The following is a 26,709-nucleotide window of genomic DNA, read 5'->3' as shown; positions in this document are numbered from 1 at the left end:
TGAAATGATCAGTCTATTACACTGATCTTATATACATAATGGATGCTTGATACCATATACAATGTTACTTTCTTTACATATTTTTAGACTGTCAACTCTGCTTGGATGAGTGTCCACTGAGCCTGACAAACCGTGTGGCCAATCCCGGGTCGGGTCACATTTGGGTCTAAATATAAAGGGCAGTACAGTGAAGTTTCACATTCTGCTTGCACATTGGTACTAGGTAATGCACTGATTATTAATACTGTTTATCACACTATGTTTTATCACACTATTGTAGGCACTTTCACCTTTTTTCAGTTTTTTCAGAATTTTACCTTCACATCTTTGTTCATTTACTTATATCTGAGTTACTTATTTGGTATACACGCTCTATTTATTTTTCTTTGCTACACAGCGTATACAATATATTTGCTGCACACATAGTCTTTTACTTTTAAAGTCCCAGCACCCAATACTCACACACTATGTCTCTTCATTTACTCTCAATTCCACTCGATCAATTCAATTGAATTTGATCACCATCACCTGGTTTCTTTCTTTGGATTCTTACTATGGCACTCTTTTCACCCAACATGCACGATTTATTTATTTCTAAATACATATATATCCAATACTAGAAAATTACAGTCTGTATACAAGGTATGTGTATAGACTGATACTTTCACTTTTTCACATCTTACCTTTACCCTCTCACCTAATTAAGCATATACTTCTTAATACAATGTTTGGATATATATCGTAAGTACGATTCTCAAAAATGCTCCCTTTGGGCTTCTGCTGCAGGTGTTTGCCTTCTCCCCGACCGACCGTGTGGTCCGGATGGGGGGTGATTTTCAGTGTGACCTCTCATAAGCCACATCACTGGCTTCTGCCCCGACTCCGGTGGCTGTGTTGGTGGAGGCGCTACAGGACCTCTTGGGGAGAGTGAGCAGGCATTTTGATTTTAAGGGGTATCCCCTATAGGAAGTTTTTCGCTTATAGGACATGCACGATCGGGTAACTATGCTATATGGAATATGATATGTTTCTTTTGGTATATGCAGCCAAGCTTTTATAAGTATTTTTTCATTGTATATTTTTAACAGACAGACCTCTGAAGAAGACCTTGAATAGATAGGTTGAAACGCGTCAGGTCCTTTTTTTCGATATTGATAATATCTATATGATGTTGTTATGAAAAATTATGTCTGTATAAATGGGTGTATGCTTCTACCAGATTTGTAAACACTCTATATCAGAGCTCATCTTTTTAACAATCCTTGTGTAAATGTATTCTTTGTATAATAAACATATTCTTTTTATACAACATTGGTCTAATATTTTAAACCCCACTGCCTAAAAACCCCACCTGGGGAAATCCTCTTCCTATGTTTGCCTTTAGCCATGCATTAAGCTCTCTAATCTCCCCCTGCATTCCCTGTGTTGTGCATGGCACAGGCAATATTTCAGAGAATATCACCTTGGAGGTCCTTCCCTTCAACTTGCAGCCTATTTCTTTAAATTGGTTCTTAAGGAGCCTCCACCTTCCATATATTCTGTGATTGGTTCCAACATGGACCAAGACAGCTGGGTCATGCCCAGCACCTCGCAGCAATTTATTAACCTGGTCCACCACATGCCAAACCCTGGCACCAGGGAAACAGTAAACCATTTGGTTGAGGCAATCGTGTCAACAAATTATTCTATCAGTCCTTTTGATTATAGAATCCGCTATTACCACCAACTGTTTAGGCCTACCTGCACTCCCCTCACCACCCCTACTAGATGGGCTGCTCTCCCAGCTGTTAGGGGGACATCTAGGGCTGCCACCTCTGAGATTGATACCCCCTTATCTTCACCCAACTTGGCGAATCTGTTAGGGTGCTCAAACCCAGGGCTGGCCTTCCTTTTCTGTGAGCCCCTACCACTTACTCTAACTATATTAACCCATCTTCCTAACTGATAATCCGGACCTCCTCAATAACCCTACTAGCCACCTGCTCAGTGAGCAGAGGACCCCTTTCAAGGTTGTGAGTTCTGCCCAGTGTTGCAATTTGCGCCTCCAGATCTCTAATGTGAGCTTCCAGAAGGGCAACCTGCTCACATCTGTCTCAGCGGTATTCATCCTGAAAATGTTGCTTCATTGTTGTATACATGTGGCACACTGGGAAAATTGAAGGTTTTGTGCAGTGCACAGTTACAATAATAATAATACTAACAGGAAATTTAGATGTTACTTACAGGTTTGATGACTCTTGTTATAATCTCTGATGTTAACTCACCACTTGACCACTTAACTCACAACATCCCTTGTGATAGCTGGGGCCATGACAGGTACTCTATATTGAGAGATTAATAGTCTATAAGACCCCTGATCCCTCCTCTGCCCTCCAAAGCATCTGATTAAACTGATATTGGTTTGGTCAGATGCTTGCCTGGCCGGCCGGTAGCAGCCAGTAAACAAAGATCCAAAACCGGAAGTGATTAAACCCTCATCACTTCCGGGATCTTTCATCACAGGGGAGGGGAAGGAACAAATGTGACTTCTGCTCCTTTGTGCTCAGCCGACCTGCTTGCAGCAGTCCTGGGCTCACCTGTATAACAGGAGAGCCCAGGATCGGCGGTGGGAGGAAGGGGCCCACTTTCCAGCCCGGTTAAAGTGATTGAGCGGCTGTAGAGTTGTGCAAATCACTTTTACCTGAAAGCTAATCACTGGCTGAAAATTTTGTTACCAGGATAATGGCTGCAGCTGTAGTCATGATTCTGGTATAACCTTTTCCACCATACAGGTACATCCTAAGGGCTGGAAGTAGTTAAAGTGGAGCACAAGGAGAGCTGAATGCACAATTGAATAGATAGATTTACAATTTATTTGCCAAAGGATTTTTGAATTTTTTGGTTAGCCATTTGGGATTTACACACCCATCCTTGATTTCACTCTGCTGCTTCCTGTATCAATTTTACTATTCCCAGGATGTACCCAATGAGAGGTGATGATGCTGAATCATTGCAGCATAGTAGAAGTGTGTAAATCCTAAAACTGACTGTACAGAATTGAAAATCCTTTGACAGGAAAAACAGTAAACCTATGTATTTAAACTGTATACATACTGTACATATACCTTCTTCATTATACCAGAATAGTGGAAGTATGAAAAATCCCAAATTTTACTATTAGAAAACTGATATAAAAAGTTTTTATTAGAAACATATTTACTTTTTATAAAATTACTCCAATAGTAATCACTGGGATTTTCCTGGAAAGTGCTATAAAGTGAAGACAGGGCTTTCAATTATTTTCTGTGTCTAGACTTGAGCTGTTGTTACAAATGACAAAATTTTGATTCAAATCTGGCCCCATGACAAAAATTTGATTCAAATCTGGCTGAGAGTTGTATTTAGGCCAGTGCTTGAACTATTTTCAAATTTGAATGCCTTGGAAAATGTTGGAGACTATCATGTAGAAATATTGATCTACAGAACTTGCCATTTGCAGAGCAGCGTAGATCCTGCCCAAGAGAGCCCACCATGTAGAAAGAGAAACTGCACTAAAGATACAAAAAATCGGCTCTGGTGAAGTATTGAGAAAGAAAAGGGTAAGAGATTACCCTGTAGAAAAAGAGAACTTGCCCTAATGCCCCGTACACAGGATCAGAAATTCCACCAGCAAAAGTCGGACGTGAGCTTTTGGTCAGAAATTCCGACCGTGTGTATGCTCCATCGGACTTTTGCTGGCAGAATTCCAGCCAGCAAAAGATTGAAAGCTGGTTCTCTATTTTTCCGTCGGAAAAAGGACCTATCCGAAAATGCGTTTGTCTGTATGCAATTCGGAAGCGCAAAAAATCATGCATGCTCGGAAACAATTCGACGCATGATCGGAAGCATAGAACTTCATTTTCTTGGCTCGTCGTAGTGTTGTACGTCACCGCGTTCTTGACAGGCGAAAGTTTAGAGAACTTTTGTGTGACTATGTGTATACAAGGCAAGCTTGAGCCGAATTCTGTCGGAAAAACCATCCAAGTTTTTTCTGACGGAATTTCTGATCGTGTGTATGGGGCATAAGACTAGTAGGAGTGACTAAAGCTGGCCATACACTAACAGATTTTTGACCAGTGTATGTATGTATGAACACATGTGCATATGTATGTGCAAGCATTCTCAATACATTTGATGACTTGACGAATGTCGTTCGAAAGTACTTCAGCCTTCTGTTTACTTTTAAAATTAAAATTTGGAACAAATGTACTTTCTGAAATTAAAATTACATACACTGTTAGAAATTTGTTAATTCAAGAAAAAATGTCCATCCTGTACCTTAGAATTTTTCCATCACTGCAACCAAAAACATACATTAATTTGACTCAGCTGGCAATTAGAAAATCAAACAAACATTCTTACAGTGAAACGTTTTTAACTCAATTTTACCAGTGTATGGCCATCTTTAAAAAGGCACAGCTCTTAAAGCACAGTTCTACCCAAAAGGGGAAGCTCCACTTGTTCGCACCACCCCCTTCCGCTGCCACATTTGGCACTTTTTGTGCGGGGAGCAGGTACCTGGTTTTGACAGGTACCCGCTCCCTCTCCCGGTAAGATGGCCGCGCGGCGATCTACGTCATGTCCGGCCCCTCCTCCTTCCCTCTGCTGCCTTCTGGGACCTGTGTGTGTTCCAGAAGATGGCTGGGCCATTCGGAAATCTCAGCGCGATTCATACATGCACAGTAGGAAAAGGGCTGTTAATCCTGAAGGGTTCACTGCCGGTTTCCTTTACTTGAGAATCGGCTTGGGGTGCTGACATCGTGGGATCCCTGGACAGGTAAGTGTCCTTATATTAAAAGTTAGCAGCTACGGTATTTGTATTTTTTCCCCAAACTGGAACTCCGCTTTAAGATCACAGCCAATCCACCCTGAACAAAGCAGTGTGGTATTTGCTTTAATGATCTGCAGACCTTTTCCAGGAAATATGTTGCCCCTCTGCCAGGTTTGGCTGACTGCAGAAATCTGTTAAAATTATCTATGGTGTCATTTTTAGGAGTGGTTCTCTTGAACTAAAACCTGTGCTGATCAGGGGCAGCCTGTGCATTGTGGGCACACCTCCGTTGCCCTCCATATCCATGTGCCCGGCCCCTTTCAGGACGCCGGGCACATGAATTACTATGGCGGGGGTGTGTATTTTGAAGCAGCTGATTAGAGCCAGAGGCTCTAATAGGGTTCAAAATAAGGTGGGCTCGGGGCGCAGAGCATTGCATCCAGAGCCCACCCAGCTGTGTTGCAACAGTGAATGAATATTTGCTGTTGCAACACCGATCGTCTTCCCGGCCAATCAGTAAGCGGATCTGATACCCGTCACCCGATTGGCTGATAAGAGAGGCGATCCTATTCGACGCCTATAGGAGGAGGAGAGGAGATGCACGGCAGAAGAAAAGAGGAAGCTGCAGCCTGATCCTGATGTGCCCGCGGATCCCCCGCCGCCGTGTGCCCGCTGATCTCCGCCCGCTGACCCCTGCCGCCGATGGGGTAAGTGCCGGTGGACCATCAGACAGCCGCCACTGGTGCTGCTTTTTCCTTCATCAGTATTTGAAACTCGACAAAGCATCTTAACCCTTCCATACTGTGTCCATGCTCTGGCAAGCGTTCCATTGTAAAGTAAAAGGCAAACATTTCAGAATATTGTGCTAATCAGAACAGCTGAGTTTAACATTTTTCCACAAGGTGTTTTAAATGTAATTATTTTGCAGGCAACATCACCTCTTGTGAAATATGGATTTTCAGCTCTGGCACTGTGCACAGTCTTGTTCCTATTAATCCAGTCCTGTCCATGGACTTACTACATATATTGCCTATTACCCATTATTATCTGGAATGAAGCATCAAAAGAGTAAGTTGAAATCAAACTGAGTTTGCATCAGCAATGTGTTTTTTCCAGTCTAGGGAAATTAAATACTGCAATAGCAATTGTATAATATAGTTTGTTTTTACATTTCATGATAAAGAAATAAAGTTTATTGATTTGTGCATTGTGTGTTACCTTGCAATGTCCAGTAGAAGGGCTTGAATATGTACTTCTATAACTTCAAGGCCGTGTGTTTACTTTCTTACTGCAAGTACAAGGAATGAGTACAGGTTACAGCTTTGGTTTGTGTAGTTTTTATTAGCTCTTCTCTTTTACTTTCCTAAGATGGTAAAGTAAAAACTGCGCTTAGAGACTAATAAGCAGCCAACACTGCACTAGACATATAGTGCAAATAATCATATAAACATTAGTGCAGTGCTCAAAATTTGTGAACCAAAATAAAATGAAGGTGAAATAGTGTGCGTATATATATATATATATATATATATATATATATATATATATATATATATATATATATATAAACCCAGGTCTCCCAGGGTCTATGAAACTCAAATGAAAAGAGGATCCAAATGGACAATAAAATATTGTGAATGTGAAATAAACAATGATAAAAAACATAAAAGAGTGAAAAATAGTGTTGCTCAAAGTTCATGAATGCATCATGATGTAGTCCATCACAGAAAAGAAGTCCCATAAATTGAGAAGAAATCACCCGTGAATGTTCACAGTAGATTAAGACCTGTTCTTTAAAGTGCAGTTCACTACCATGTGACAACGTCGGCACGCTTACTGGAAGTTGTGGACTCATATACTGTACAGCATTATAGTCAATCAAGCAGTCATGAGGAAATCCAGCACAGATAAACCAATGTTATGGAAAATGCCCCATCCAAGATTAAAAGGAGAGGTTCCACCTTCAGACAGCTGGCTCCCACACGGAGCTCCTGCTCGGACTCGCACAGTGTTTTCTTTTGCCAATTTGGATGCAATTTCCTTAGGGAAGGTTTGTTTATTTATACCGCAATGACTGTGCTTATCTGTGCTGGATTTGGCTAAGGTGTTTCCTCATGACTGCTTGATTGACTCAATGCTGTACAGTATATGAGTTCAAAATGTCCAGTAAGCGTGCCAACGCTATCACATGGTGGACTGCACTTTAAAGAATAAGTCTTAACCACTTCAATACAGGGCACTTATACACCTTCCTGCCCAGACCGATTTTCAGCTTTCAGCGCTGTCGCAGTTTGAATGACAATTGCGCGGTCGTGCGACACCGTACCCAAACTACATTTTTATCATTTTGTTCCCACAAATAGAACTTTCTTTTGGTGGTATTTGATCACCTCTGCGGTTTTAATTTTTTTCTAAGCAAATAAAAAAAGACCGAAAATTTTGAAAAAAATAAAAGTTTTGCTTTTGTTTCTGTTAACAAACTTTGTAAATAAGTATGTTTTCTCTTTCACTGATGGGCACGGATAAGGCGGCACCGATGAGGTGGCACCAATGAGCGGGCACTGACGATGGGTACTGATATGCGGCACTGATGGGTGGCGCTGATATGCAGCACTGATGGGCATTGATAGGCGACACTCATGGGTGGTACTGGTGGGCACTGATGGGCACTGAAAGGCTGCAAAGATGGGTTCTTATGGGTGGCACTGATAGGCGGCACTGCTGGGCACTGATAGGCGGCACTGCTGGGCACTGATAGGCATCCCTGGTGGCACTGGCAGTGGTAGGCATTATGAGTGGGCACTGATTGGCAGCTGCCTGGGCATTGATTGGCAGCTGTCTGGGCACAGATTAGTATTTCCCTGGGGGTCTAGGGGGCATACCTGGTGGTCCAGTGTGGATAGCCATCCTGGTGGTCCTGGGCGGCTTCCCTGGTGGTCCTGGGTGGGATCTGAGGGGGGCTGTGCTGATAAACAATCAGCACAGACCCCCCTTGTCAGGAGAGCAGCCGATCGGCTCTCCTCTACTTGCGTCTGTCAGACGCGAGTGAGGAACAGCCGATCACCGGCTCTTCCTATTTACATCGTGATCAGCCGTGATTGGACACGGCTGATGCACGTGGTAAAGAGTCTCCGTCAGAGACTCTTTACCTAGATCGGAGTTACGGTATGTCAGACTGACACACCGCAACAACAATCGCCGCGATGCGCGCCCCCGGGGGCACGCAGCAGCTTAATATCCTGATCACGTCATATCATGTCCGGTCAGGATATTGAAACCAATTTGCCGCCATCATTTTGCTATATGGCGTGCGGCAAGTGGTTAATCTACTGTGAACATTCACAAGTGATTTTTTTTCTCAATTTATGGGACTTCTTTTCTGTGATGAACTACATCATGATGCATGCATGAACTTTGAGCAACACTGTTTTTCACTTTTTTTATATTTTTTATCATTGTTTATTTCACATTCACAATATTTAATTGTCCATTTGAGTCCTCTATATATATATATATATATATATATATATATATATATATATATATATATATATATATATACACACACACACACACACACTATTTCACCTTCATTTGTATTTTGGTTCACAATTTTTGAGCGCTGCACTAATGTTTATATGTATATTTTACTTTCAAAAGCAACAAAAGACAGAAATACAATCTATTTTAGTAAAATAGGGGAAAAGCATGTTTTCTCTCACTTTCTGGTAAAACCATCCTTGGGACTGAAAGTGAGGGAAAATCTCTCTACTGAAGCTCTGGATTGCAGTAGAAAAGAGATAAGTGTTCTAGTCCTTCCCCATTATACCTAAAATGTAGACAAAAAAAGACTTTTGACACTATTTGGGGGGGTAGCTAGTTCTGACCTAGTTTTGACAGGTAAACGCTCCCACAGTCGTGGCGATCTGTGAGGATGTTCTGCCAAAATCACACACCCTTATATACACAGGCATACTGTATATCCAGGAGTCCTGTGGACATTGTCATAAAAAACAAAAGTAAACAAATATATTTGTTTCTTTTTAAAGGGGAGGTCCGCCCACCACTGCTAAAATTAAAAGCCAGCAGCTACACATACTGCAGCTGCTGACTTTTAATAATAGGACACTTACCTGTCCTGGAGTCCAGCGATGTTGGCACCACTGTTAATGTTTCCATCAGCTGTCGGGTGCTGCCGCCGCCATTGCAGGTAAGGGAACCTGGCCCGGTGGCAGGGGAAGGAGGAGGAAGGAGCCGAGCTGCTGGTGTAATTCGCCTCAGCCCGGACTCCTGGAAGTGGGAACAGGATACCTGTCAAAGATAGGTATCCGATCCCCTCCGAAAGGTGCCAAATGTGGCATCAGAGGGGGGGAAGGAAACAAATAAGCAGAAGTTCCACTTTTGGGTGGAACTCCGCTTTAAGTAAAGCCAAAACCCAGAATGTTTTAATAATAATCTCACGACACAATGATTACAATATAAAATATTAATAGGAATGGATTATCCTGCCAGATTTAATTGGTGGCTTCATCAGGGATTCAAAGCTGTACATTCTTTACTCATCTTTAAAGGTATCAAACTCTTTAAATATTTTCAAAACACCCATGCAGCCCCTAATTTTGAGTTGTACCAATAAATGCACCTGTAACATTTTGTTGCCTCTCTACTGCAGCTGACCACAGTCTTTCAAAAATAAGTGTCACACCAATCCTCATACTTCAGGCCTTGTTTCCTTATTACAGGTCTCTATTAGTTCCTCCAAATCTTATGCAAAAACACATTTTATGCTCCAGTGGGAGGAGGAACTTGGTAAAGCCCTATCAGAAGAGGACTGTATGGAAATATGGACTTTAAATGCTAAAAGCTCTTTACATTTTTTGGCTTTGAATAACTCATATAAAGTCCTTTTCCACTGATATCTTATGCCTTCAGAATCACTAAATTTGTACCCCAGTACTCATTGTGCTTCCATACCTGTGGACAGGAAGGCACAATTATATATATTTAGTGGGCATGTCCGAAGGCTCGCAGATTATGAATTCCCTGATATATACTGTCCTAGGCTGTAACCTATGCAAGGATCCAGTAGAAGCCTTAATGAACAAACCTATAAATATTCCTCATCGAACAGCAAACCTAATTACCTTTATCTTTAATGCCACCAAACAAACTGTGGCCTGTTCTAGAAAGTCCCTAATGTTACATTTTTTGGAGGTTATTTCTTGAAGGAATTGGCCCATTAATGAAAAACTATTAGCTTTTTCTTCTGATACCCATAACAAATGTCTAAACATCTGGTCCACGTGTATTTCCTACTCCCAACCACACCAGGTCTTTGAGCTATGAGGTTGCCAGATGTCCTTGGGAGGAGGAATTGTATTCCTCGCCCCCTTTCCCCTACCCCTGCTTCCCTCACTCCCCCTTCCCCTCCCTCATTATCCTCCTCCACTTTTTTTATATTCTTTCCCTCTTCTTCTGTTTCTCTCCTCCTTCATTTCTTTTCTAAAGTTATAGCCCAGTAATTACTAGAACATTCCAGTAATGCTGCAAGATGGTCCTATTAACCTGTACTAGATCTCATTTTGAACCTCCTGTCTTACTCTCATTGTGGCACAATACAAAGATCCTTATGTATTGGTTTACAGTTCAATAGAGTATGTACAACATCTGCAGTTATTACAAACATGATAATGGCTCTGACTAATGATGTATACTAGTATGTGTAAATGTCTCTAGATGTACCTTGTTGGGGCTTTTCCTTCCCTTTTTTGCAAAGAAAATCTAATAATATGCTATATTATACAGTAAAAACAATGTTTCATATGGGAACATCATTGTCATGGAATTGCCATGCAGCTAGTTATAACTATCGTCAGGCATTGAACATAAGTCTTACACGTAGACTGGGATATACTTGTTAGGTTGGCAGCACTATAACATGTAAAAGACAGTAGACATAACTACTTTAAGTCATGTTTAATGAACTGTGAGATTCACCACTGTCAAACATAGCAGATGGATTGACTGTTTGTGCCAAGTGAGTTACGAGCTTGGGAATCTGAGATCAATGAAAGTAACATCTGCCATTTAGAATTATGATTGAACAAAAGGCAATCCTAAGGGGTATTCTATCAGAAGTAAACATGCTCTTTCATTTGAGAATAAGCATTGTAACAGACTGACAAGTTCAACGCATTGTTAGGATGTCAGGTGAATTTGTAGACCCTTAATAAGTATGTATTCACGTAATATAAATGTCATTTAGTGACCTATGCTTTTTCTAAGAATAGCAATCTCCATTGTAAATGGCCATAAGTAGTAATGCTCTGCATACTTGCCTTTAGGAAATCAATATGAGCATAAGCATTGTATGCTGTATGAACAAATCAAATGACTGACCCTAATGACCTAAACTGCTTTCCAGTACACTTAACAGCTGTGTAATGAACGGTGTTTAATTAGGCATTGTGGTGATGGTGTAGCCCTTTTAGAATGGTAAATGGGGGCACTGAGATAGGTATTAGGCACTCTTGTTAATTAGTGCATTAAGTGCATACACATGCTTCATTTGTGTTGGGTAGAAATCGCATGTATAGAGCACATTTACACCTCTGTGTTGTATGTGCTTTTAAACTAGAAAGTTATTTTCCTGTATCCTTTTTTGCATTGCTGTTTTCTTTTTAAAACATTGTGATTGCTGAAGTTTTTAGAAAGCACATCTTCCATAAGAGTTATTGGTAACATGTAAAATGCATAATAAAACACATGAACGTGTTTTAATGCATGGAGTTGCACTGAGAAATTGTAATGGTTTAAATGAACTAAAGTGAAAGATCTTTGATTGAGGTCTCTCAATTTGATAGCAGCTGGACAGGATTAACAGTTAGCATTATCTTGACGTGGTCCCCTTTACTTTAATTTTAAATGGACTAAAAAGCACACTAAAATGCACAGCAAGGAGTCCTGCGCTATTATTATTATTTTTTTTTTTAACCTCTGTAACAACTTTGTGTAAGGGAGGGTTTGGTATCTTTGCTATATGTTTTAAGTTACAGATTCATTGTTATTAAAAGTGTCACCATAACTGTTTGATAATGTTTGTTTCCTTTATAGCAAGTCTACCTAATTGTATAAAGTCCAAAAAAAAATACATAAAACCAAATCACATTACTCTTTTTAAATGACTGGAGCACTTGTATGTATCTTTATATTTCTCCCATCGACCTTCAACTTTTTTTCAGTGCCTTAACCAACCAAAGCCCCATAAAACTCCTCTATTAGGTATCCTGAAATATTTTGCAATATTACTTATGCAAGGTACTCTTCCCTCTACCCATCATGTGTGCAGTTCTTTTAATCTAATCTAATCTAGTCAATTTTATCGAATTGATGTATTTGCCATCTCTTCTTTGGACACTGGGTAGGAATACAATCATTTTAAATGTTAAATGTATACATCTCTCCCCATTAAGCCACTTGCCCAATCTTCAGGTCGATTTTAAAGCCTTTTAACTTTTCAGCGGTTATAGAGCACGTGTTCTAATTTTGTAAAAAGGCCCCAAACTTCAGCAGTGGCAATAGCTATCACCCATCCATTCTCTTGCTGCAATAATAATAAGTTTCAGGTATATAAAAATACTGTATGCGCCCCTCCCCATCTCAAATGTACATCAGGGAAGTGCTGATTTTGTGCTTCCTCTTCTGCCCTCAAATTAGATAGGGTACTTTGTCCCCCGATGTAGATCAATCGTAGATCAATCGTTAAGGATGCGGCAGTCAGCCTCCCGGCCCGCTCCTCAACAGCCAGCTTTTCTTCACACAGAATTCAAATCGGTCGATGATTTTTCGACTGATCCGAATTCGGTTTGTTTCGAAAATTTGGAATTCTTTAGAAAATTAATAAGTGAAATGAAATGAAACCAAACAAAACTAATTCCAAAACGAATCAACGAAACAAAATTAGTAACATAAATTTATCCAGAACGAAACCAAACTAATTTTTCCATTCTACACATGTCTAAATGTAATAAAGTCCTTTTTTAAAGCTAACATGGTATAAATTCATCTTCAATCACATCATCCTGCGATGTAGATCCATTATTACTTAAGATGAACAATACCCTAACGACCCGTTGACAAAAACACAATGATCTGCGCACAACAATCTGCTCCCTACGGACTCTCAAGGTGAATGACTACTCGGTGGCTGGCAGCTAAATATCAAAGTCAGCTGGTGATGCAGATTGACGTCATTAATTAAAAATAGTCATGACCATGTTTATTCAGTGACAGCAACCAGGACCTGCTAGCCGGCTGGCATGGTCAGCGACCATGAGATTATAGCAGAACAGTCACCTAGACTCTGCTGTCTCATGAATAGCTGTGATTTGTGGATGACAATTTGCCGATCTCAGTCATTCTTTAACCACTTGCCGACCACCTAATGCAGATATACTGCGGCAGAATGGCGCGGGCAGGCAAAATCACGTACCTGGTACGTGATCTGCTTCCCGCGGGCGGGAGAGATCCAGGCTGAGGGGGAGACCACTCATTCGTGGCCACCCCCTCGCGATCGCTCCTAACGAATGAAAATCTTCCTCTGCTGCTGTAATGTAAACAGTGGCAGAGGTAGTGATGTCATCTCTCCTTGAGTCGGTATTTTCCGTTCCGGCGCTGAGGAGAGAAGACATCTAAGTAAGTGCACAACACTACACTTACAGTAAAACACACTAGGCACACATTTCACCCCCCATCACCCCCTGATCTCCCCCCTGTACCCCCTGTCACAGTGACACCAATAGCAGTTTTTTTTTTCTGATTACTGCATTGGTGTCAGTTTGTGACAGTTATAAGTGGTAGGGCAGTTTGTCTTAGCCCCCTTTAGGTCTAGGATACCCCCCTAACCTCCCCAATAAAGTTTTAACCCCGTGATCACCCCCCGTCGTCAATGTCACTAAGCGATTGTTTTTCTGATGGCTGTATTAGTGTCACTGGTGACGCTAGTTAGGGAGATAAGTATTTAGGTTCACCGTCAGCGTTTTATAGCTTCAGGGACCTAGTAAAGGTTTTAACCCCCTGATTTCCCCCTAGTTAACCCTTTCCCCAGTGATCACCGGATAACTGTTACGGGTGACGCTGGTTAGTTAGTTTATTTTTTATAGTGTCAGGGCACCCACCGTTTATTACCTAATAAAGGTTTAACCCCTGATCACCCGGCGGTGATATAAGTTAGGTTTTAGGGTCAGATAGGGTCTGCATCGCCCCAGGCAGCGTCAGGTTAGTGCCAGTAGCGTTAACACCCACGCACGCACCGTACACCTCCCTTAGTGGTATAGTATCTGAACGGATCAATATCTGATCCGATCAGATCTATACTAGCGTCCCCAGCAGTTTAGGGTTCCCAAAAATGCAGTGTTAGCAGGATCAGCCCAGATACCTGCTAGCACCTGCGTTTTGCCCCTCCGCCCAGCCCAGCCCACCCAAGTGCAGTATCGATCGATCGATCACTGTCACTTACAAAACACTAAACACAGCATTCGCAGAGTCAGGCCTGCGATCGCTAACAGTTTTTTGGTAGCGTTTTGGTGAACTGGCAAGCACCAGTGGCCTAGTACACCCCGGTCATAGTCAAACCAGCACTGCAGTAACACTTGGTGACGTGGCGAGTCCCATAAGTGCAGTTCAAGCTGGTGAGGTGGCAAGCACAAGTAGTGTCCCGCTGCCACCAAGAACAAGACAAACACAGGCCCGTCATGCCCATAATGCCCTTCCTGCTGCATTCGCCAATCCTAATTGGGAACCCACCACTTCTGCAGCACCCGTACTTCCCCCATTCACATCCCCAACCAAATGCAGTCGGCTGCATGAGTTGCATTTTCTTTATGTCCTCCCGAGTACCCCTACCCAACTAAAGCCCCCAAAAAAGATGTTGTGTCTGCAGCAAGCATGGATATAGGCGTGACACGCGCTATTATTGTCCCTCCTGTCCTGACAATCCTGGTCTTTGCATTGGTGAATGTTTTGAACGCTACCATACACTAGTTGAGTATTAGCGTAGGGTACAGCATTGCACAGACTAGGCACACTTTCACACGGTCTCCCAAGATGCCATCGCATTTTGAGAGACCCGAACCTGGAACCAGTTACAGTTATAAAAGTTACAGTTACAAAAAAAGTGTAAAAAAAAAAAACAAACTAAAAAAAAAAAAAAAATTGTTGTTGTTTTATTGTTCTCTCTCTCTATTCTCTCTCTATTGTTCTGCTCTTTTTTACTGTTTTCTATTCTGCAATATTTTATGTTTTATCATGTTTGCTTTTCAGATATGCAATTTTTTATACTTTACTGTTTACTGTGTTTTATTGTTAACCATTTTTTTGTTTTCAGGTACGCCATTCAGCTGCAGCGCGGATTTATTTATCTTGACAGCAACAGCGTTTGCTCCCACGATACATAAAGCCGTGACTCCAGCGCTGTCGGAGGTGATATATGCCGAAGCCTGGGGGCAGCAGGGGCGGAGGAGCGATTTGCTCCTAACTTTTGGGGCAGATGCTTCCATGCTTCGGCATATATAAATGGTGCATGTATGCCCATCATTAGAAGTGGGTGGATGAAGGGAGGTATTCTAATGGCGGGCATACCCACCAATCAATTTTTTTTTTTTGTTCAGCCCACAGGCCGCATGAAAAAAAAGATTACAATATATGCCCAACAAAGAACAGCAACGTACTGGTATGTTGCTGTACTTTGAGTGGTTATACCAGAATGATGCCTGCAGGTTTAGGTATTATCTTGGTATCATTCTTTTCAGCCAGCGGTTGGCTTTCATATAAAAGCATTCCTAGTGGCTAATTAGCCTCTAGACTGCTTTTACAAGCAGTGGGAGGGAATGTCCCCCCCCTCCCACCGTCTTCCATGTTTTTCTCTGGCTCTCCTGTCCCAACAGGGAACCTGAGAATGCAGCCGGTGATTCGGCCAGCTGACCATAGAGCTGTTCAGAGACCAGAATAGCTCCAATCATCTCTATGGCCTAAGAAACCAGAAGCTACGAGCATTTCCTGGCTTAGATTTCACCGGATGTAAACAGCGCCATTGGGAAATTGGGAAAGCATTTTATCACACTGATCTTGGTGTGGTCAGATGCTTTGAGGGCAGAGGAGAGATCTAGGGTCTAATAGACCCCATTTTTTTCAAAAAAGAGTACCTGTCACTACCTATTGCTATCATAGGGGATATTTACATTCCCTGACATAACAATAAAAATGATAAAAAAAAAAAAAAAATGAAAGGAACAGTTTAAAAATGAGATAAAAAAGCAAAAAAAATAATAAAGGAAAACAAAAAAAAAAAAAAAAAAAAAAAGCACCCCTGTCCCCCCCTGCTCTCACGCTAAGGCGAACGCAAGCGTTGGTCTGGCGTCAAATGTAAACAGCAATTGCACCATGCATGTGAGGTATCACTGCGAAGGTCAGATCGAGGGCAGTAATTTTAGCAGTAGACCTCCTCTATAAATCTAAAGTGGTAACCTGTAAAGGCTTTTAAAGGCTTTTAAAAATGTATGTAGTTTGTCGCCACTGCACGTTTGTGCGCAGTTTTAAAGCATGTCATGTTTGGTATCCATGTACTCGGCCTAAGATCATCATTTTTATTTCATCAAACATTTGGGCAATATTTGACAACATTTGGGCAAGATTTGACTAAATTACTTACCATCAGACTACAGCCACTATTACCATCTGTTGTAGATATTGATCAAACTGGCTTCATGGCCAACAGGTCAACCGATGTAAATTTGAGACGTTTGTTCACTAATATACATGCAAAGCATTTGAATGAAGGTACTAGGGTGGTGGCCTCCTTAGATATTGAAAAGGCCTTCGATACTATCGAATGGCCTTTTCTTTGGGAGGTCCTTAGAAGGATGGGGTTCCCCCTCATCTTTATTAAATGGATACAGATAATTTATCAAAACCCCACCTCAGCTATCAAGTTGGGAGGTAGCTTATCATAGTCTTTTTCTCTGTCAAGGGGTACTCGACAGGGCTGCCCCCTCTCTCCAGCCCTGTTCGCCATAGCGATGGAACCGCTGGCGGAGGCTCTCCGTACTTCCCTTCATGTTAAGGGATTGCGTGTTGGCTGGCTGGAGGAAAGGGTCGCCTTGTATGTGGACGACCTACTCCTCTTTCTTAATGACGCAGGACCATTACTTAAGGGGGCCCTACAGGTCCTCAATTCTTTCTCCGCAGTCACAGGCCTTAAAGTAAACTGGGAAAAGTCACTTCTATTTCCTATAGACTTTGTGGCTCGTGCTACTGCCGATATGGTTACCCCCCTAAGATGGGTGGAGCATTTTAAATATCTAGGGGTGGTGGTTTCCAGACAGGTTTCAGACTATAGATCCCTGAATTTAACACCTGTGATCCAGGAGACTCAACAACGGCTGAAGGCATGGGAGTCATTAGCCCTTTCATTGTTAGGACGGATAAATTTAATAAAAATGAATGTATTACCTAAATTCACATATTTATTTCGACACTCTCCCCAGTGGATCCCTGAATCTTTCTTTGCAAGGCTACATCGTATTTTCTCAGCATTCATATGGAGATCAAAGCCCCCTAGGTATAGCTGGGCGACATTGGTACGCCCGACCTCCCAAGGTGGCCTGGCATGTCCAGATTTCCATAAATATTACTTGGCTTCTCAGCTAGTAACTACGACCTGGTGGCTTAACCCAGATACCTCAAATTCCGCTACTCAGGTAGAAGCAGCAGTGCTGGGATCCCTAGAGGCACTGAAATTTTTGATCTTTCGGGGCCCTCGTGCTTCATATTCATTGACACCATCTATGCTTACCACGCTAAGTGTATGGGGAGAGGGCCTCAAAATTGAACGATATCCCCTACAGGCAATATCACCTAATGCTCCCCTCTGGTTAAATCCCACTCTGGAGCATTTCTATTCACTACCCGACCCCTATGCTTGGACTAATTTTAAGATAAAAAAAGTGATACAGACCATTTTGGATAAATCTTTGATTTCTTTTTCCCAACTAATCTCCGACTTCAATATCCCTCAGTTGTATTCTTTTCATTTCCTTCAACTCTCCCATGCCTTCAGCTGTCAATTCTCTGGCTCTCCTCTATAACTAGACCAATCTGCCTTAGAGAAGCTTCTTAGGTTGGATTGCACAAAGAATGCTGCATCTAAATTGTATCTTCACTTAACAACTGCCTCTCTCCCTGATTTAGAGAAATTAAGATCAAAATGGTCTAAGGATATCCCTGAACTTAATGAGGATGATTGGGATAATATATGGGACTCTCCCTTTAACTCTCTCGTCTCCTTGAGAGACAGACTTATTCAGTTTAAGATAGTCCACAGGGCATATTACACTCCCCAAAAAATGCGTTTGAAAAATCGCTGCGCAAATACTGTGTGAAAAAAAAAAATGAAACACCCACCATTTTAATCTGTAGGGCCTTTTCTTTAAAAAAATATATAATGTTTGGGGGTTCAAAGTAATTTTCTTGCAAAAAAGATTATTTTTTCATGTAAACAAATAGTGTCAGAAAGGGCTTTGTCTTCAAGTGGTTAGAAGAGTGGGTGATGTGTGACATAAGCTTCTAAATGTTGTGCATAAAATGCCAGGACAGTTCAAACCCCCCCCAAATGATCCCATTTTGGAAAGTAGACACCCCAAGCTATTTGCTAAGAGGCATGTCGAGTCCATGGAATATTTTATATTGTGACACAAGTTGCGGGGAAAAGACACTTTTTTTTTTTTTTTTTTGCACAAAGTTGTCACTAAATGATATATTGCTCAAACATGCCATGGGGATATGTGAAATTACACCCCAAAATACATTCTGTTGCTTCTCCTGAGTACGGGGATACCACATGTGTGAGACTTTTTGGGAGCCTAGCCGCATACGGGACCCCAAAAACCAAGCACCACCTTCAAGGTTTCTAAGGGTGTAAATTTTTTATTTCACTCCTCACTGCCTTTCACAGTTTTACAAACCCCCCCAATTACCTCATTTTGGAAAGTAGACACCCCAAGCTATTTGCTGAGAGGTTTGGTGAGTATTTTGCAGACCTCGCTTTTTGTCACAAAATACATTTTTCTTTTCTTTATTCATTTTCAGAAACAAATGAGAGCTGCAAAATACTCACCATGCCTCTCAGCAAATAGCTTGGGGTGTCTACTTTCCAAAATGGGGTCATTTGGGGGGGGGGGTTTGAACTGTCCTGGCATTTTATGGCCTTCAAAACTGTGATAGGTAGTGAGGAGTGAAATCAAAAATTTACGCCCTTAGGAATCCTGAAGGCGGTGCTTGGTTTTCGGGGCCCTGTACGCGGCTAGGCTCCCAAAAAGTCCCACACATGTGTTATCCCCATACTCAGGAGAAGCAGCTAAATGTATTTTGGGGTGCAATTCCACATATGCCCATGGCCTGTGTGAGCAATATATCATTTAGTGACAACTTTTTGTAATTTGTTTTTTTTTTTGTCATTATTCAATCACTTGGGACAAAAAAAAATTAATATTCAATGGGCTCAACATGCCTCTCAGCAATTTCCTTGGGGTGTCTACTTTCCAAAATTGGGTCATTTGTGGGGGTTTTGTACTGCCCTGCCATTTTAGTACCTCAAGAAATGACATAGGCAGTCATAAACTAAAAGCTGTGTAAATTCCAGAAAATGTACCCTAGTTTGTAGACGCTATAACTTTTGCGAAAACCGATAAATATATGCTTATTGACATTTTTTTTTACCAAAGACATGTGGCTGAATACATTTTGGACTAAATGTATGACTAAAATTGAGTTTATTGGATTTTTTTTATAACAAAAAGTAGAAAATATCGTTTTTTTTTCAAAATTTTCGATCTTTTTCCGTTTATAGCGCAAAAAATAAAAACCGCAGAGGTGATCAAATGCCATCAAAAGAAAGCTCTATTTGTGGGAAGAAAAGGACGCAAATTTCGTTTGGGTACAGCATTGAATGACCGCGCTATTAGCAGTTAAAGCGACGCAGTGCCAAATTGTAAAAAGTGCTCTGGTCAGGAAGGGGGTAAATCCTTCTGGGGCTGAAGTGGTTAAAAAATTGCATAAGGTTGTTACTATGAATTGCATCTCTTTAAATGCAACTATAAGCATAAACTGTTGTGGGATCCTAGGGGTCACATTAATATTAAGGGTCCTACATTTTATATGATAGTGTTCATATACACACTGGGAAAAAAAAAAGAAAACGAAGATTTGTATTGCTATTTTTCTATAATATGAACAGTGTTTGCGATCTTTTAAACAACTTGTATAGAACAACGGTATTCCATGACTTATTAACTAATTGTTCATCCATGGCATGATCCCAAACACTTGCAGTTTTGCTTAGCTCAGCGCTGCCTGCTGATATTGTTGAGACGATTACTAGAAGACACTGCAGGCTATGTGGTACTGCTGCTTTTCTAGATTAATCTGCCTGATAATACATGGAAGTGCTTAAGGGTCAACCCAAGCTATTAACATGTGTCTGACCTGCATCACAGGAAAATAGCCAGTATCGTAAACGTGTTTGTCAAATTGTCTGCCACTTAGAACTTAGTAACATTCATTTACTTCTAAAATTACTTTCCTGAATGGACTGGCCAAGGCTGTTCAAATCGTAATGCCTTAACAACTTCATTTCTTGGTTTCAGAAATGTCTCTGCATGCAGTAGGGTCCACTGTTTGACACTTACTGCATTTATTGACATTTGAGCCATTGTTGTAATACCTTTTTGTTATTAAAACCAAACTTACTTTATATATTGTAAAAGTATAGATTTTTTATATATTTATTTTATATGTTTAGATTATGGATTCTTCATCAGCTCAAAATATATCTAATCACAGTTTCAGCTCTTCGAGTGCTGGGATTTATCATCGTTATAGGCTTTGGCGTTTTACTGTTGGTGAGTAAGAAGAAAAACTACATACATTCCAAATTTTTAAGATTTAAGTGGTAGATAATAATCCAAATGGCATTGAAACAAGGGTTACTTTGATAAGACAAGGTCCTAAGGAACAGGGGCATGTTGAAGGATATGAAATCCAGGCACCAGGATTATAATGAAAATGTTGTTTGAAAAGATTAAGGGAACTGCAGAGCAAAAATGAGAAAATGATGTTTGCCACTTGGTTTCTGACACTTGTCTTGCCCCTTAGTTTCTTTTCTGCATAGCTTTTTCTTTCAGGTTTTTAGAACATTAATAAGACCTAGCCCTCCGAACTACTGTAGTAACTTGTTTAAAGGGAGACTGTAGTGGTCTTTGGTTAGTTTTATTTTTAATCTTTTGAAAGTTAAACAGTTCATAAGCAAATAGGTCATATATTATGTTATTGTTTGTCTTAAATCAATTGTAGACCCACTGCATTTTACAAATACACATTTAGCTGTCCATGTGTCCATGGTGCCCTTCAGATGCAAATTCCAGCTCATTGCCTTCTATGGAAATGCATCTGAATCATACATCTCATCAGTTTTGAACACAAATTTATTAAGGAAAAAAAACAGCTTGGGCAGTCCCCCCGATCAAGACCAGGCCCTATTGGGTCTGGTATGAATTTTAGGGGAACCCTATGCCAAAATTTAAAAAAAGTGGTGTGGGGCACCCAAATCCATACCAGACCGATTTTGAGGGGAACCCCCATGACAAGATTTTAAATGGCACGGGAGACCTAAAATCCAGACCCTTATCCGAGCATGCAGTCTGGCAGGCCAGGAAAGAGAGAGGTAAGAATGAGCACCCCCCTTCCTGAACCATACCAGGCCACATGCCCTCATAATGGAGGGGGTGCTTTGGGACAAGGACATGGGCCTCTTCCTCACAACACTGGCTGGTGGTTGTGAGGGTTTGCGGCAGGGGGCTTATCAGAATCTGGAAACTCCCCTTAACTAGGGGGCCCCCAGATCCCGCCCCCCATATGAATGTGTATGGGGTACATTGACAAAAAAAAATTCAAAATAAAAAAAACACAGAGACAGTTTTATAATTCCTTTATAAAAAAAAAACAAACAACGTCCCCTGGTGTAAATTGAGCGTCAATCACGATAAATGCTGCTGTCCCAAAAACAAAACAAAAAAAACAAACCTCCACACCCGTCGCTGGCTCCCGCCGTCTGCCCACTCCACTGTCTGACAGTTCTTAAATAGTTAAGGGACAGAGCCACCCGGCGATGTCACAGGGTGGCCACGCCCCCTTGTGATGTCATCAGCAGGTGCATGTTGGGTTGATGATATCACAGGATGGCGAGGTCACTGGTGACTTCGCCAGGTGGCCCTGCCTCTTAGCTATTTAAGAACTGTCAGATGGGGGTGCGGGCAAATGGCGAGGGGCCAGCGATGGGTGAAGAGTTTTCTTTTTTGTTTTTTTTTCTGGTCGGCGTGCATCGTGATTGCCGCTGGAGCTACATTGGGGACATTGCTTTTTTTTATAAAGGAATTGCCGAAAAGAGCTCCCCCTGCCCCAAAGCACCCCCTCTCATGTTGAGGGCATGTAGCCTGGTGTGGTTCAGAAGGAGAGGAGGCGCTTGCTCGTCCCGCCCCCCCCTTTCCTGATCTGCCAGGCTGCATACTCGGATTAGGGTCTGGTATGGATTGGGGGGAACTCTCAGGCCATTTTTTCACAATTTTTTATTGCTGGCAATTTTTTTTACGTTCAGCTGTCAGTGGGGAACTCCACTGACAACTGATGGGTCATCCATTGTTAAGGATGTGGTGGCTGGCTTCCCGGTCTGTTTCTTAACAATCAGCTATTGTTAAATACACCGGAGACTGCTGGCTCCAAAAATTTGCATCTGAACTGTACATGAATTTCCAGCTGAACAGCTGCTTTGGAAATTTGCTGTGGAAAATCGAATCGGACACGTGTGAACCTAGCCTTAAATCATATGCAGCCACTGTGCCCATCATATGCAGCCACAGGTGCCCATCAAATACAGCCACTGTGCCCATCAAATGCAGCCACTGTGCCCATCAAATGCAGCCACTGCGCCCATCAAATGCAGCCACTGTGCCCATCAAATACAGCCACTGTGCCCATCAAATGCAGCCACTTTGCCCATCATATGCAGCCACTGTGCCCATCATATGCAGCCACTGTGCCCATCAAATGCAGCCACTGTGCCCATCAAATGCAGCCACCGTGCTCATCATATGCAGCCACCGTGCTCATCATATGCAGCCACCGTGCCCATCATATGCAGCCACAGTGCCCATCAAATACAGCCACTCTGCCCATCAAATACAGCCACTGTGCCCATCATATGCAGCCACTGTGCCCATCATATGCAGCCACTGTGCCCAGCAAATACAGCCACTGCGCCCATCATATGCAGCCACTGTGCCCACTATATGCAGCCACTGTGCCCACCAAATACAGCCACTGTGCCCATCATATACAGCCACTGTGCCCACCAAATAAAGCCACTGTGCCCATCATGGGCAGCCACTGTGCCTATCATGTGCAGCCACTGTACCCATCATATGCAGCCAGGCGCGTCCCCCGGCTGTCATTTTAACCACCCCAAAGCACCCTGCGGCCCCCCCACCCCAAAGCACCTTGTCCCCATGTTGATGAGGACAAGGGCCTCTTCCCGACAACCCTGGCACGGAGAAGAAGGACCCCCAAGTCGGAAGAAGACCCCCGTAGCTGCCTAATAAATTACTTTAAAAACCTGTCTAGTGTGTTTTTTTTATTGACACTTTTTTTTCCTAGATGAATGGGTAGGGGTACAATGTACCCCATACTCATTCACATAGGGTGGGGGGCCGGGATCTGGGGGCTCCCTTATTAATGGGGGCTCCCAGATTCCGATAAGCCCCCCGCCCGCAGACCCCGACAACAAACGGCCAGGGTTATTGGGAAGAAGCCCTTGTCCTCATCAACATGGGGACAAGGTGCTTTGGGGTGGGGGGCCGCAGGGCGCCCCCTTGCCCCAAAGCACCCACCCTCCCATATTGAGGGCATGCGGCCTGGTGCGGTTCAGGAGGGGAGGGGCGCTCGCTCGTCCCCGCCCCTATTCCTGACCGGCCGGGCTGCGTGTTCGGATAAGGTTCTGGTATGGATTTTGGGGAGACCCCCACACCGTTTTTTCGTGGATTTGGCACGGAGAGCCCCCCTCAAGATCATCTGAGCACAAGTCGCATGCCAAAGTCGGATCATGCGAGACGGCGATCCGACTTTGATCTGACTTCAATGATAGTCAATGGGCTGTTGTAGGATCAAAGTCGGACCAAAGTAGTACAGGGAGCATTTTCAAAGTCGAACCAACTTGTGTCGGACCAGTTAGGACAGCTCCCATAGGGAAACATTAATTTTCACACGTCATGCGACATGAGCTCCCAATGTTGGAGCGTTTGTCGCATTAGTGTGAACCCGGCCTTAGAGCCAACATGGAACAGCTGCAGCATCAAGGTTAATATGGGTGCTTTTTATATATATATATATATATCTCCTTTAAGCCTGTTATTTTAAAAAGGAAGGAAAAGTGGCACAACTGATGCTCTGCCTTGAGAAGGTTATGTTCTGGTAGGAGGGAGTTACTCTGAGATGCAATGGTTATTGTGAAGATTCACAATTGAGATAGGAGAATCAGTCTATGGGACTACTGCCTAACCCGTAAATTACTCAAAGCTGGGTTTTTCAGAAGAGTGATGACAAGAAAGCCACAAATGAAAAAAATACCATAACAAAACCTGTTTGCAATTTGCTAAATAGCATGTGGGAGTCAGAAAGACATAACAAAAATAAGAGTCGGTTCACACTGAGGCAGCACGACTTCCAGCGCGACTGCCTCAGATGACTTGAACACGACTGCAGCGGCGACTTGCAAAATGACTTCTATATAGAAGTCTATGCAAGTCGCCCCCAAAGTAGTACAGGAACCTTTTTCTAAGTCGGAGCGACGCATTGTACAGAACGGGACGCTACTTGTCAGCTGGCTAAGTCGCCTGACAAGTCGCCCTAGTGTGAACCGGATCTTAGAGTAAAAGTTACCTGGCTTGATGAGACTAAAATGTAACTTTTTGGTCTTAGTGGAAAGGCAAATACATGGTTAACTTTGCAAGTGAAGTTTCACTCTGCAAGATCATTTTTCCCAAAGCATTGTAGTGTAGAATTGTAGTGTAGCTTAGTTTTGCATTTTTGCAAGGTAATATAAAAATATTTAAAAAAACAGCATTTTTGTTTGTACACGATTGGATGATTAAAGTCAGAGTTTAACTTCATGACTGGGGGCAGATATTCATAGAAGGAAAATAACCCTGAATGCATAGACAAAGCTAGGCTGACCAAGAACCCCAGTACCTTAGAATGGCCCACTGAAGCTCCGGCTTCAATTCATTTCATAATCTCTGACAGTTCAATAGCTTGCCTCAGCCAGTCTAAAGCCTCGTACACACAATCAGATTTTTGAGCAGGGAATTGTGTGATGACAGACTGTTTGCCTAAAATCTGACCGTTAGTACGCTCCATCAGACAACTTTGTCCAACTTTCCGCCAAGAAATGTTGGATGGCAGGCTAGTAAATTTTCGTCTGACAGCAGTCTGTTGTCAGATTTTCCTATCGTGTGTACACAAGTCCGTCACACAAAAGTCCAAAGTACAAACACACATGCTCGGAATCAATGCTCACCAAACGCGACATTAGCAGAAGGTGCCTAAAGGGTGGCGCTTAAGAGCTAAAATTCCACGTAATACGTCACTAAGTTCGTGTTTGTTGGCCAACAATCGTGTACTGTTTGTATGCAAGACAAGTTCCTGGCACACGCCCTTCGGACAAAAGTCTGAGGCTTTGTTGGCCAACAATCCAATCGTGTGTACGAGGCTTTAGAGAGCAAGATGAAGAATGGTAAAAAATTCAAGGATTCAGCTGTATCAAGCTAGTGGATACCTTCCCCAAAAGAGTTAAAGCTGTAATTGGATTAAAAGTTAGTTCTACTGGGGGGCAGGAGGCGGAGCCTAGCGGAGCAGACATGCATTGTTAGAGCTCCACACCGCTGAGGAGAGAAAAGAAGGACAAAGCGGAGCCTGCAGGCTCAAAAGGTATCCATTTGAACCTTTTTGCCCCAGGGAACAAACTGTGAAAGTTTGGGCAGGAAATATGGTACTGGGAGGAAACCGTGGCAGAAATAAAAATCACCTCACAAAGAGCTCACAGGCACTCACTGCAGCTGAAGCAGCTCCAGTCACCTCACAAGATACAGCATCAGGGCACTCTCACAGACAGAAAATGTCACAGCAAGACTCTCCATTTGAGTCAGATACAGAACAAATCCTCTCACAAACTTCTCCACAAGCCTCCTCAGTATCCCCAGTAATATTATTACAATTTGAAAAGATGCTTCATAAGGCTTTAAAACAAACCTCAGACCAAATAACAAAAAGCCTAACCAAAGAAATAAGAGAGCTGGGAAACCGCACCGCAGCCTTAGAAATAAAAATTGATGAAATTGAAATTACAACCCAAGAAAATATAACAGAATTGGAACAATTAAAAAAAGAGAATTTAATACTTCAAACTAAGCTCGAAGATTACGAAAATAGAGCCAGACGTTCAAACTTGCGCATAAGGGGAATACCTGAAACTGTGACAGACCTGCAATCTACTATTACTGCTCTATTACAAGAACTAAAGCCAGATATTCCTATTGAACGTTTAGAACTGGACAGAGTACACAGAGCCCTCACAGCCAAAAAGAAAGATGGACCCCCACGTGATATAATCACAAAATTTCATTATTACAGAACGAAAGAACAAATACTAATTGCTGCAAGAGAAAAAAAGGAACTTAATTTTCAAGGACACAATTATCAAATTTTTGCTGACCTATCCCAACTTACTATTACTAAAAGACGATCCATGAAACCCCAACTAA

General features: G+C 42.2%; 1 protein-coding gene across 4 annotated transcripts in view; it reads left to right on the top strand.

Annotated features, from left to right (window-relative positions):
* The window catches only part of PIGN (phosphatidylinositol glycan anchor biosynthesis class N), a 637,819-nt gene that overhangs the window by 374,307 nt on the left and 236,803 nt on the right, over window positions 1–26,709 (top strand). For all 4 annotated transcript variants that reach the window (XM_073630904.1, XM_073630905.1, XM_073630902.1 and 1 more), the window contains 2 exons: window positions 5,718–5,857; window positions 20,643–20,742. In XM_073630904.1, coding sequence (XP_073487005.1) covers window positions 5,718–5,857; window positions 20,643–20,742 — 240 coding nt within the window. The remainder of the gene's footprint in view (window positions 1–5,717; window positions 5,858–20,642; window positions 20,743–26,709) is intronic.

The sequence above is a fragment of the Aquarana catesbeiana genome, linkage group LG05 (genome assembly GCF_042186555.1).
Source record: "Aquarana catesbeiana isolate 2022-GZ linkage group LG05, ASM4218655v1, whole genome shotgun sequence".
Classification (NCBI taxonomy): Eukaryota; Metazoa; Chordata; class Amphibia; order Anura; family Ranidae; genus Aquarana; species Aquarana catesbeiana.
The sequence above is the reverse complement of the archived record's forward strand: the minus strand, read 5'-3'. Positions and strand labels throughout refer to the sequence as shown.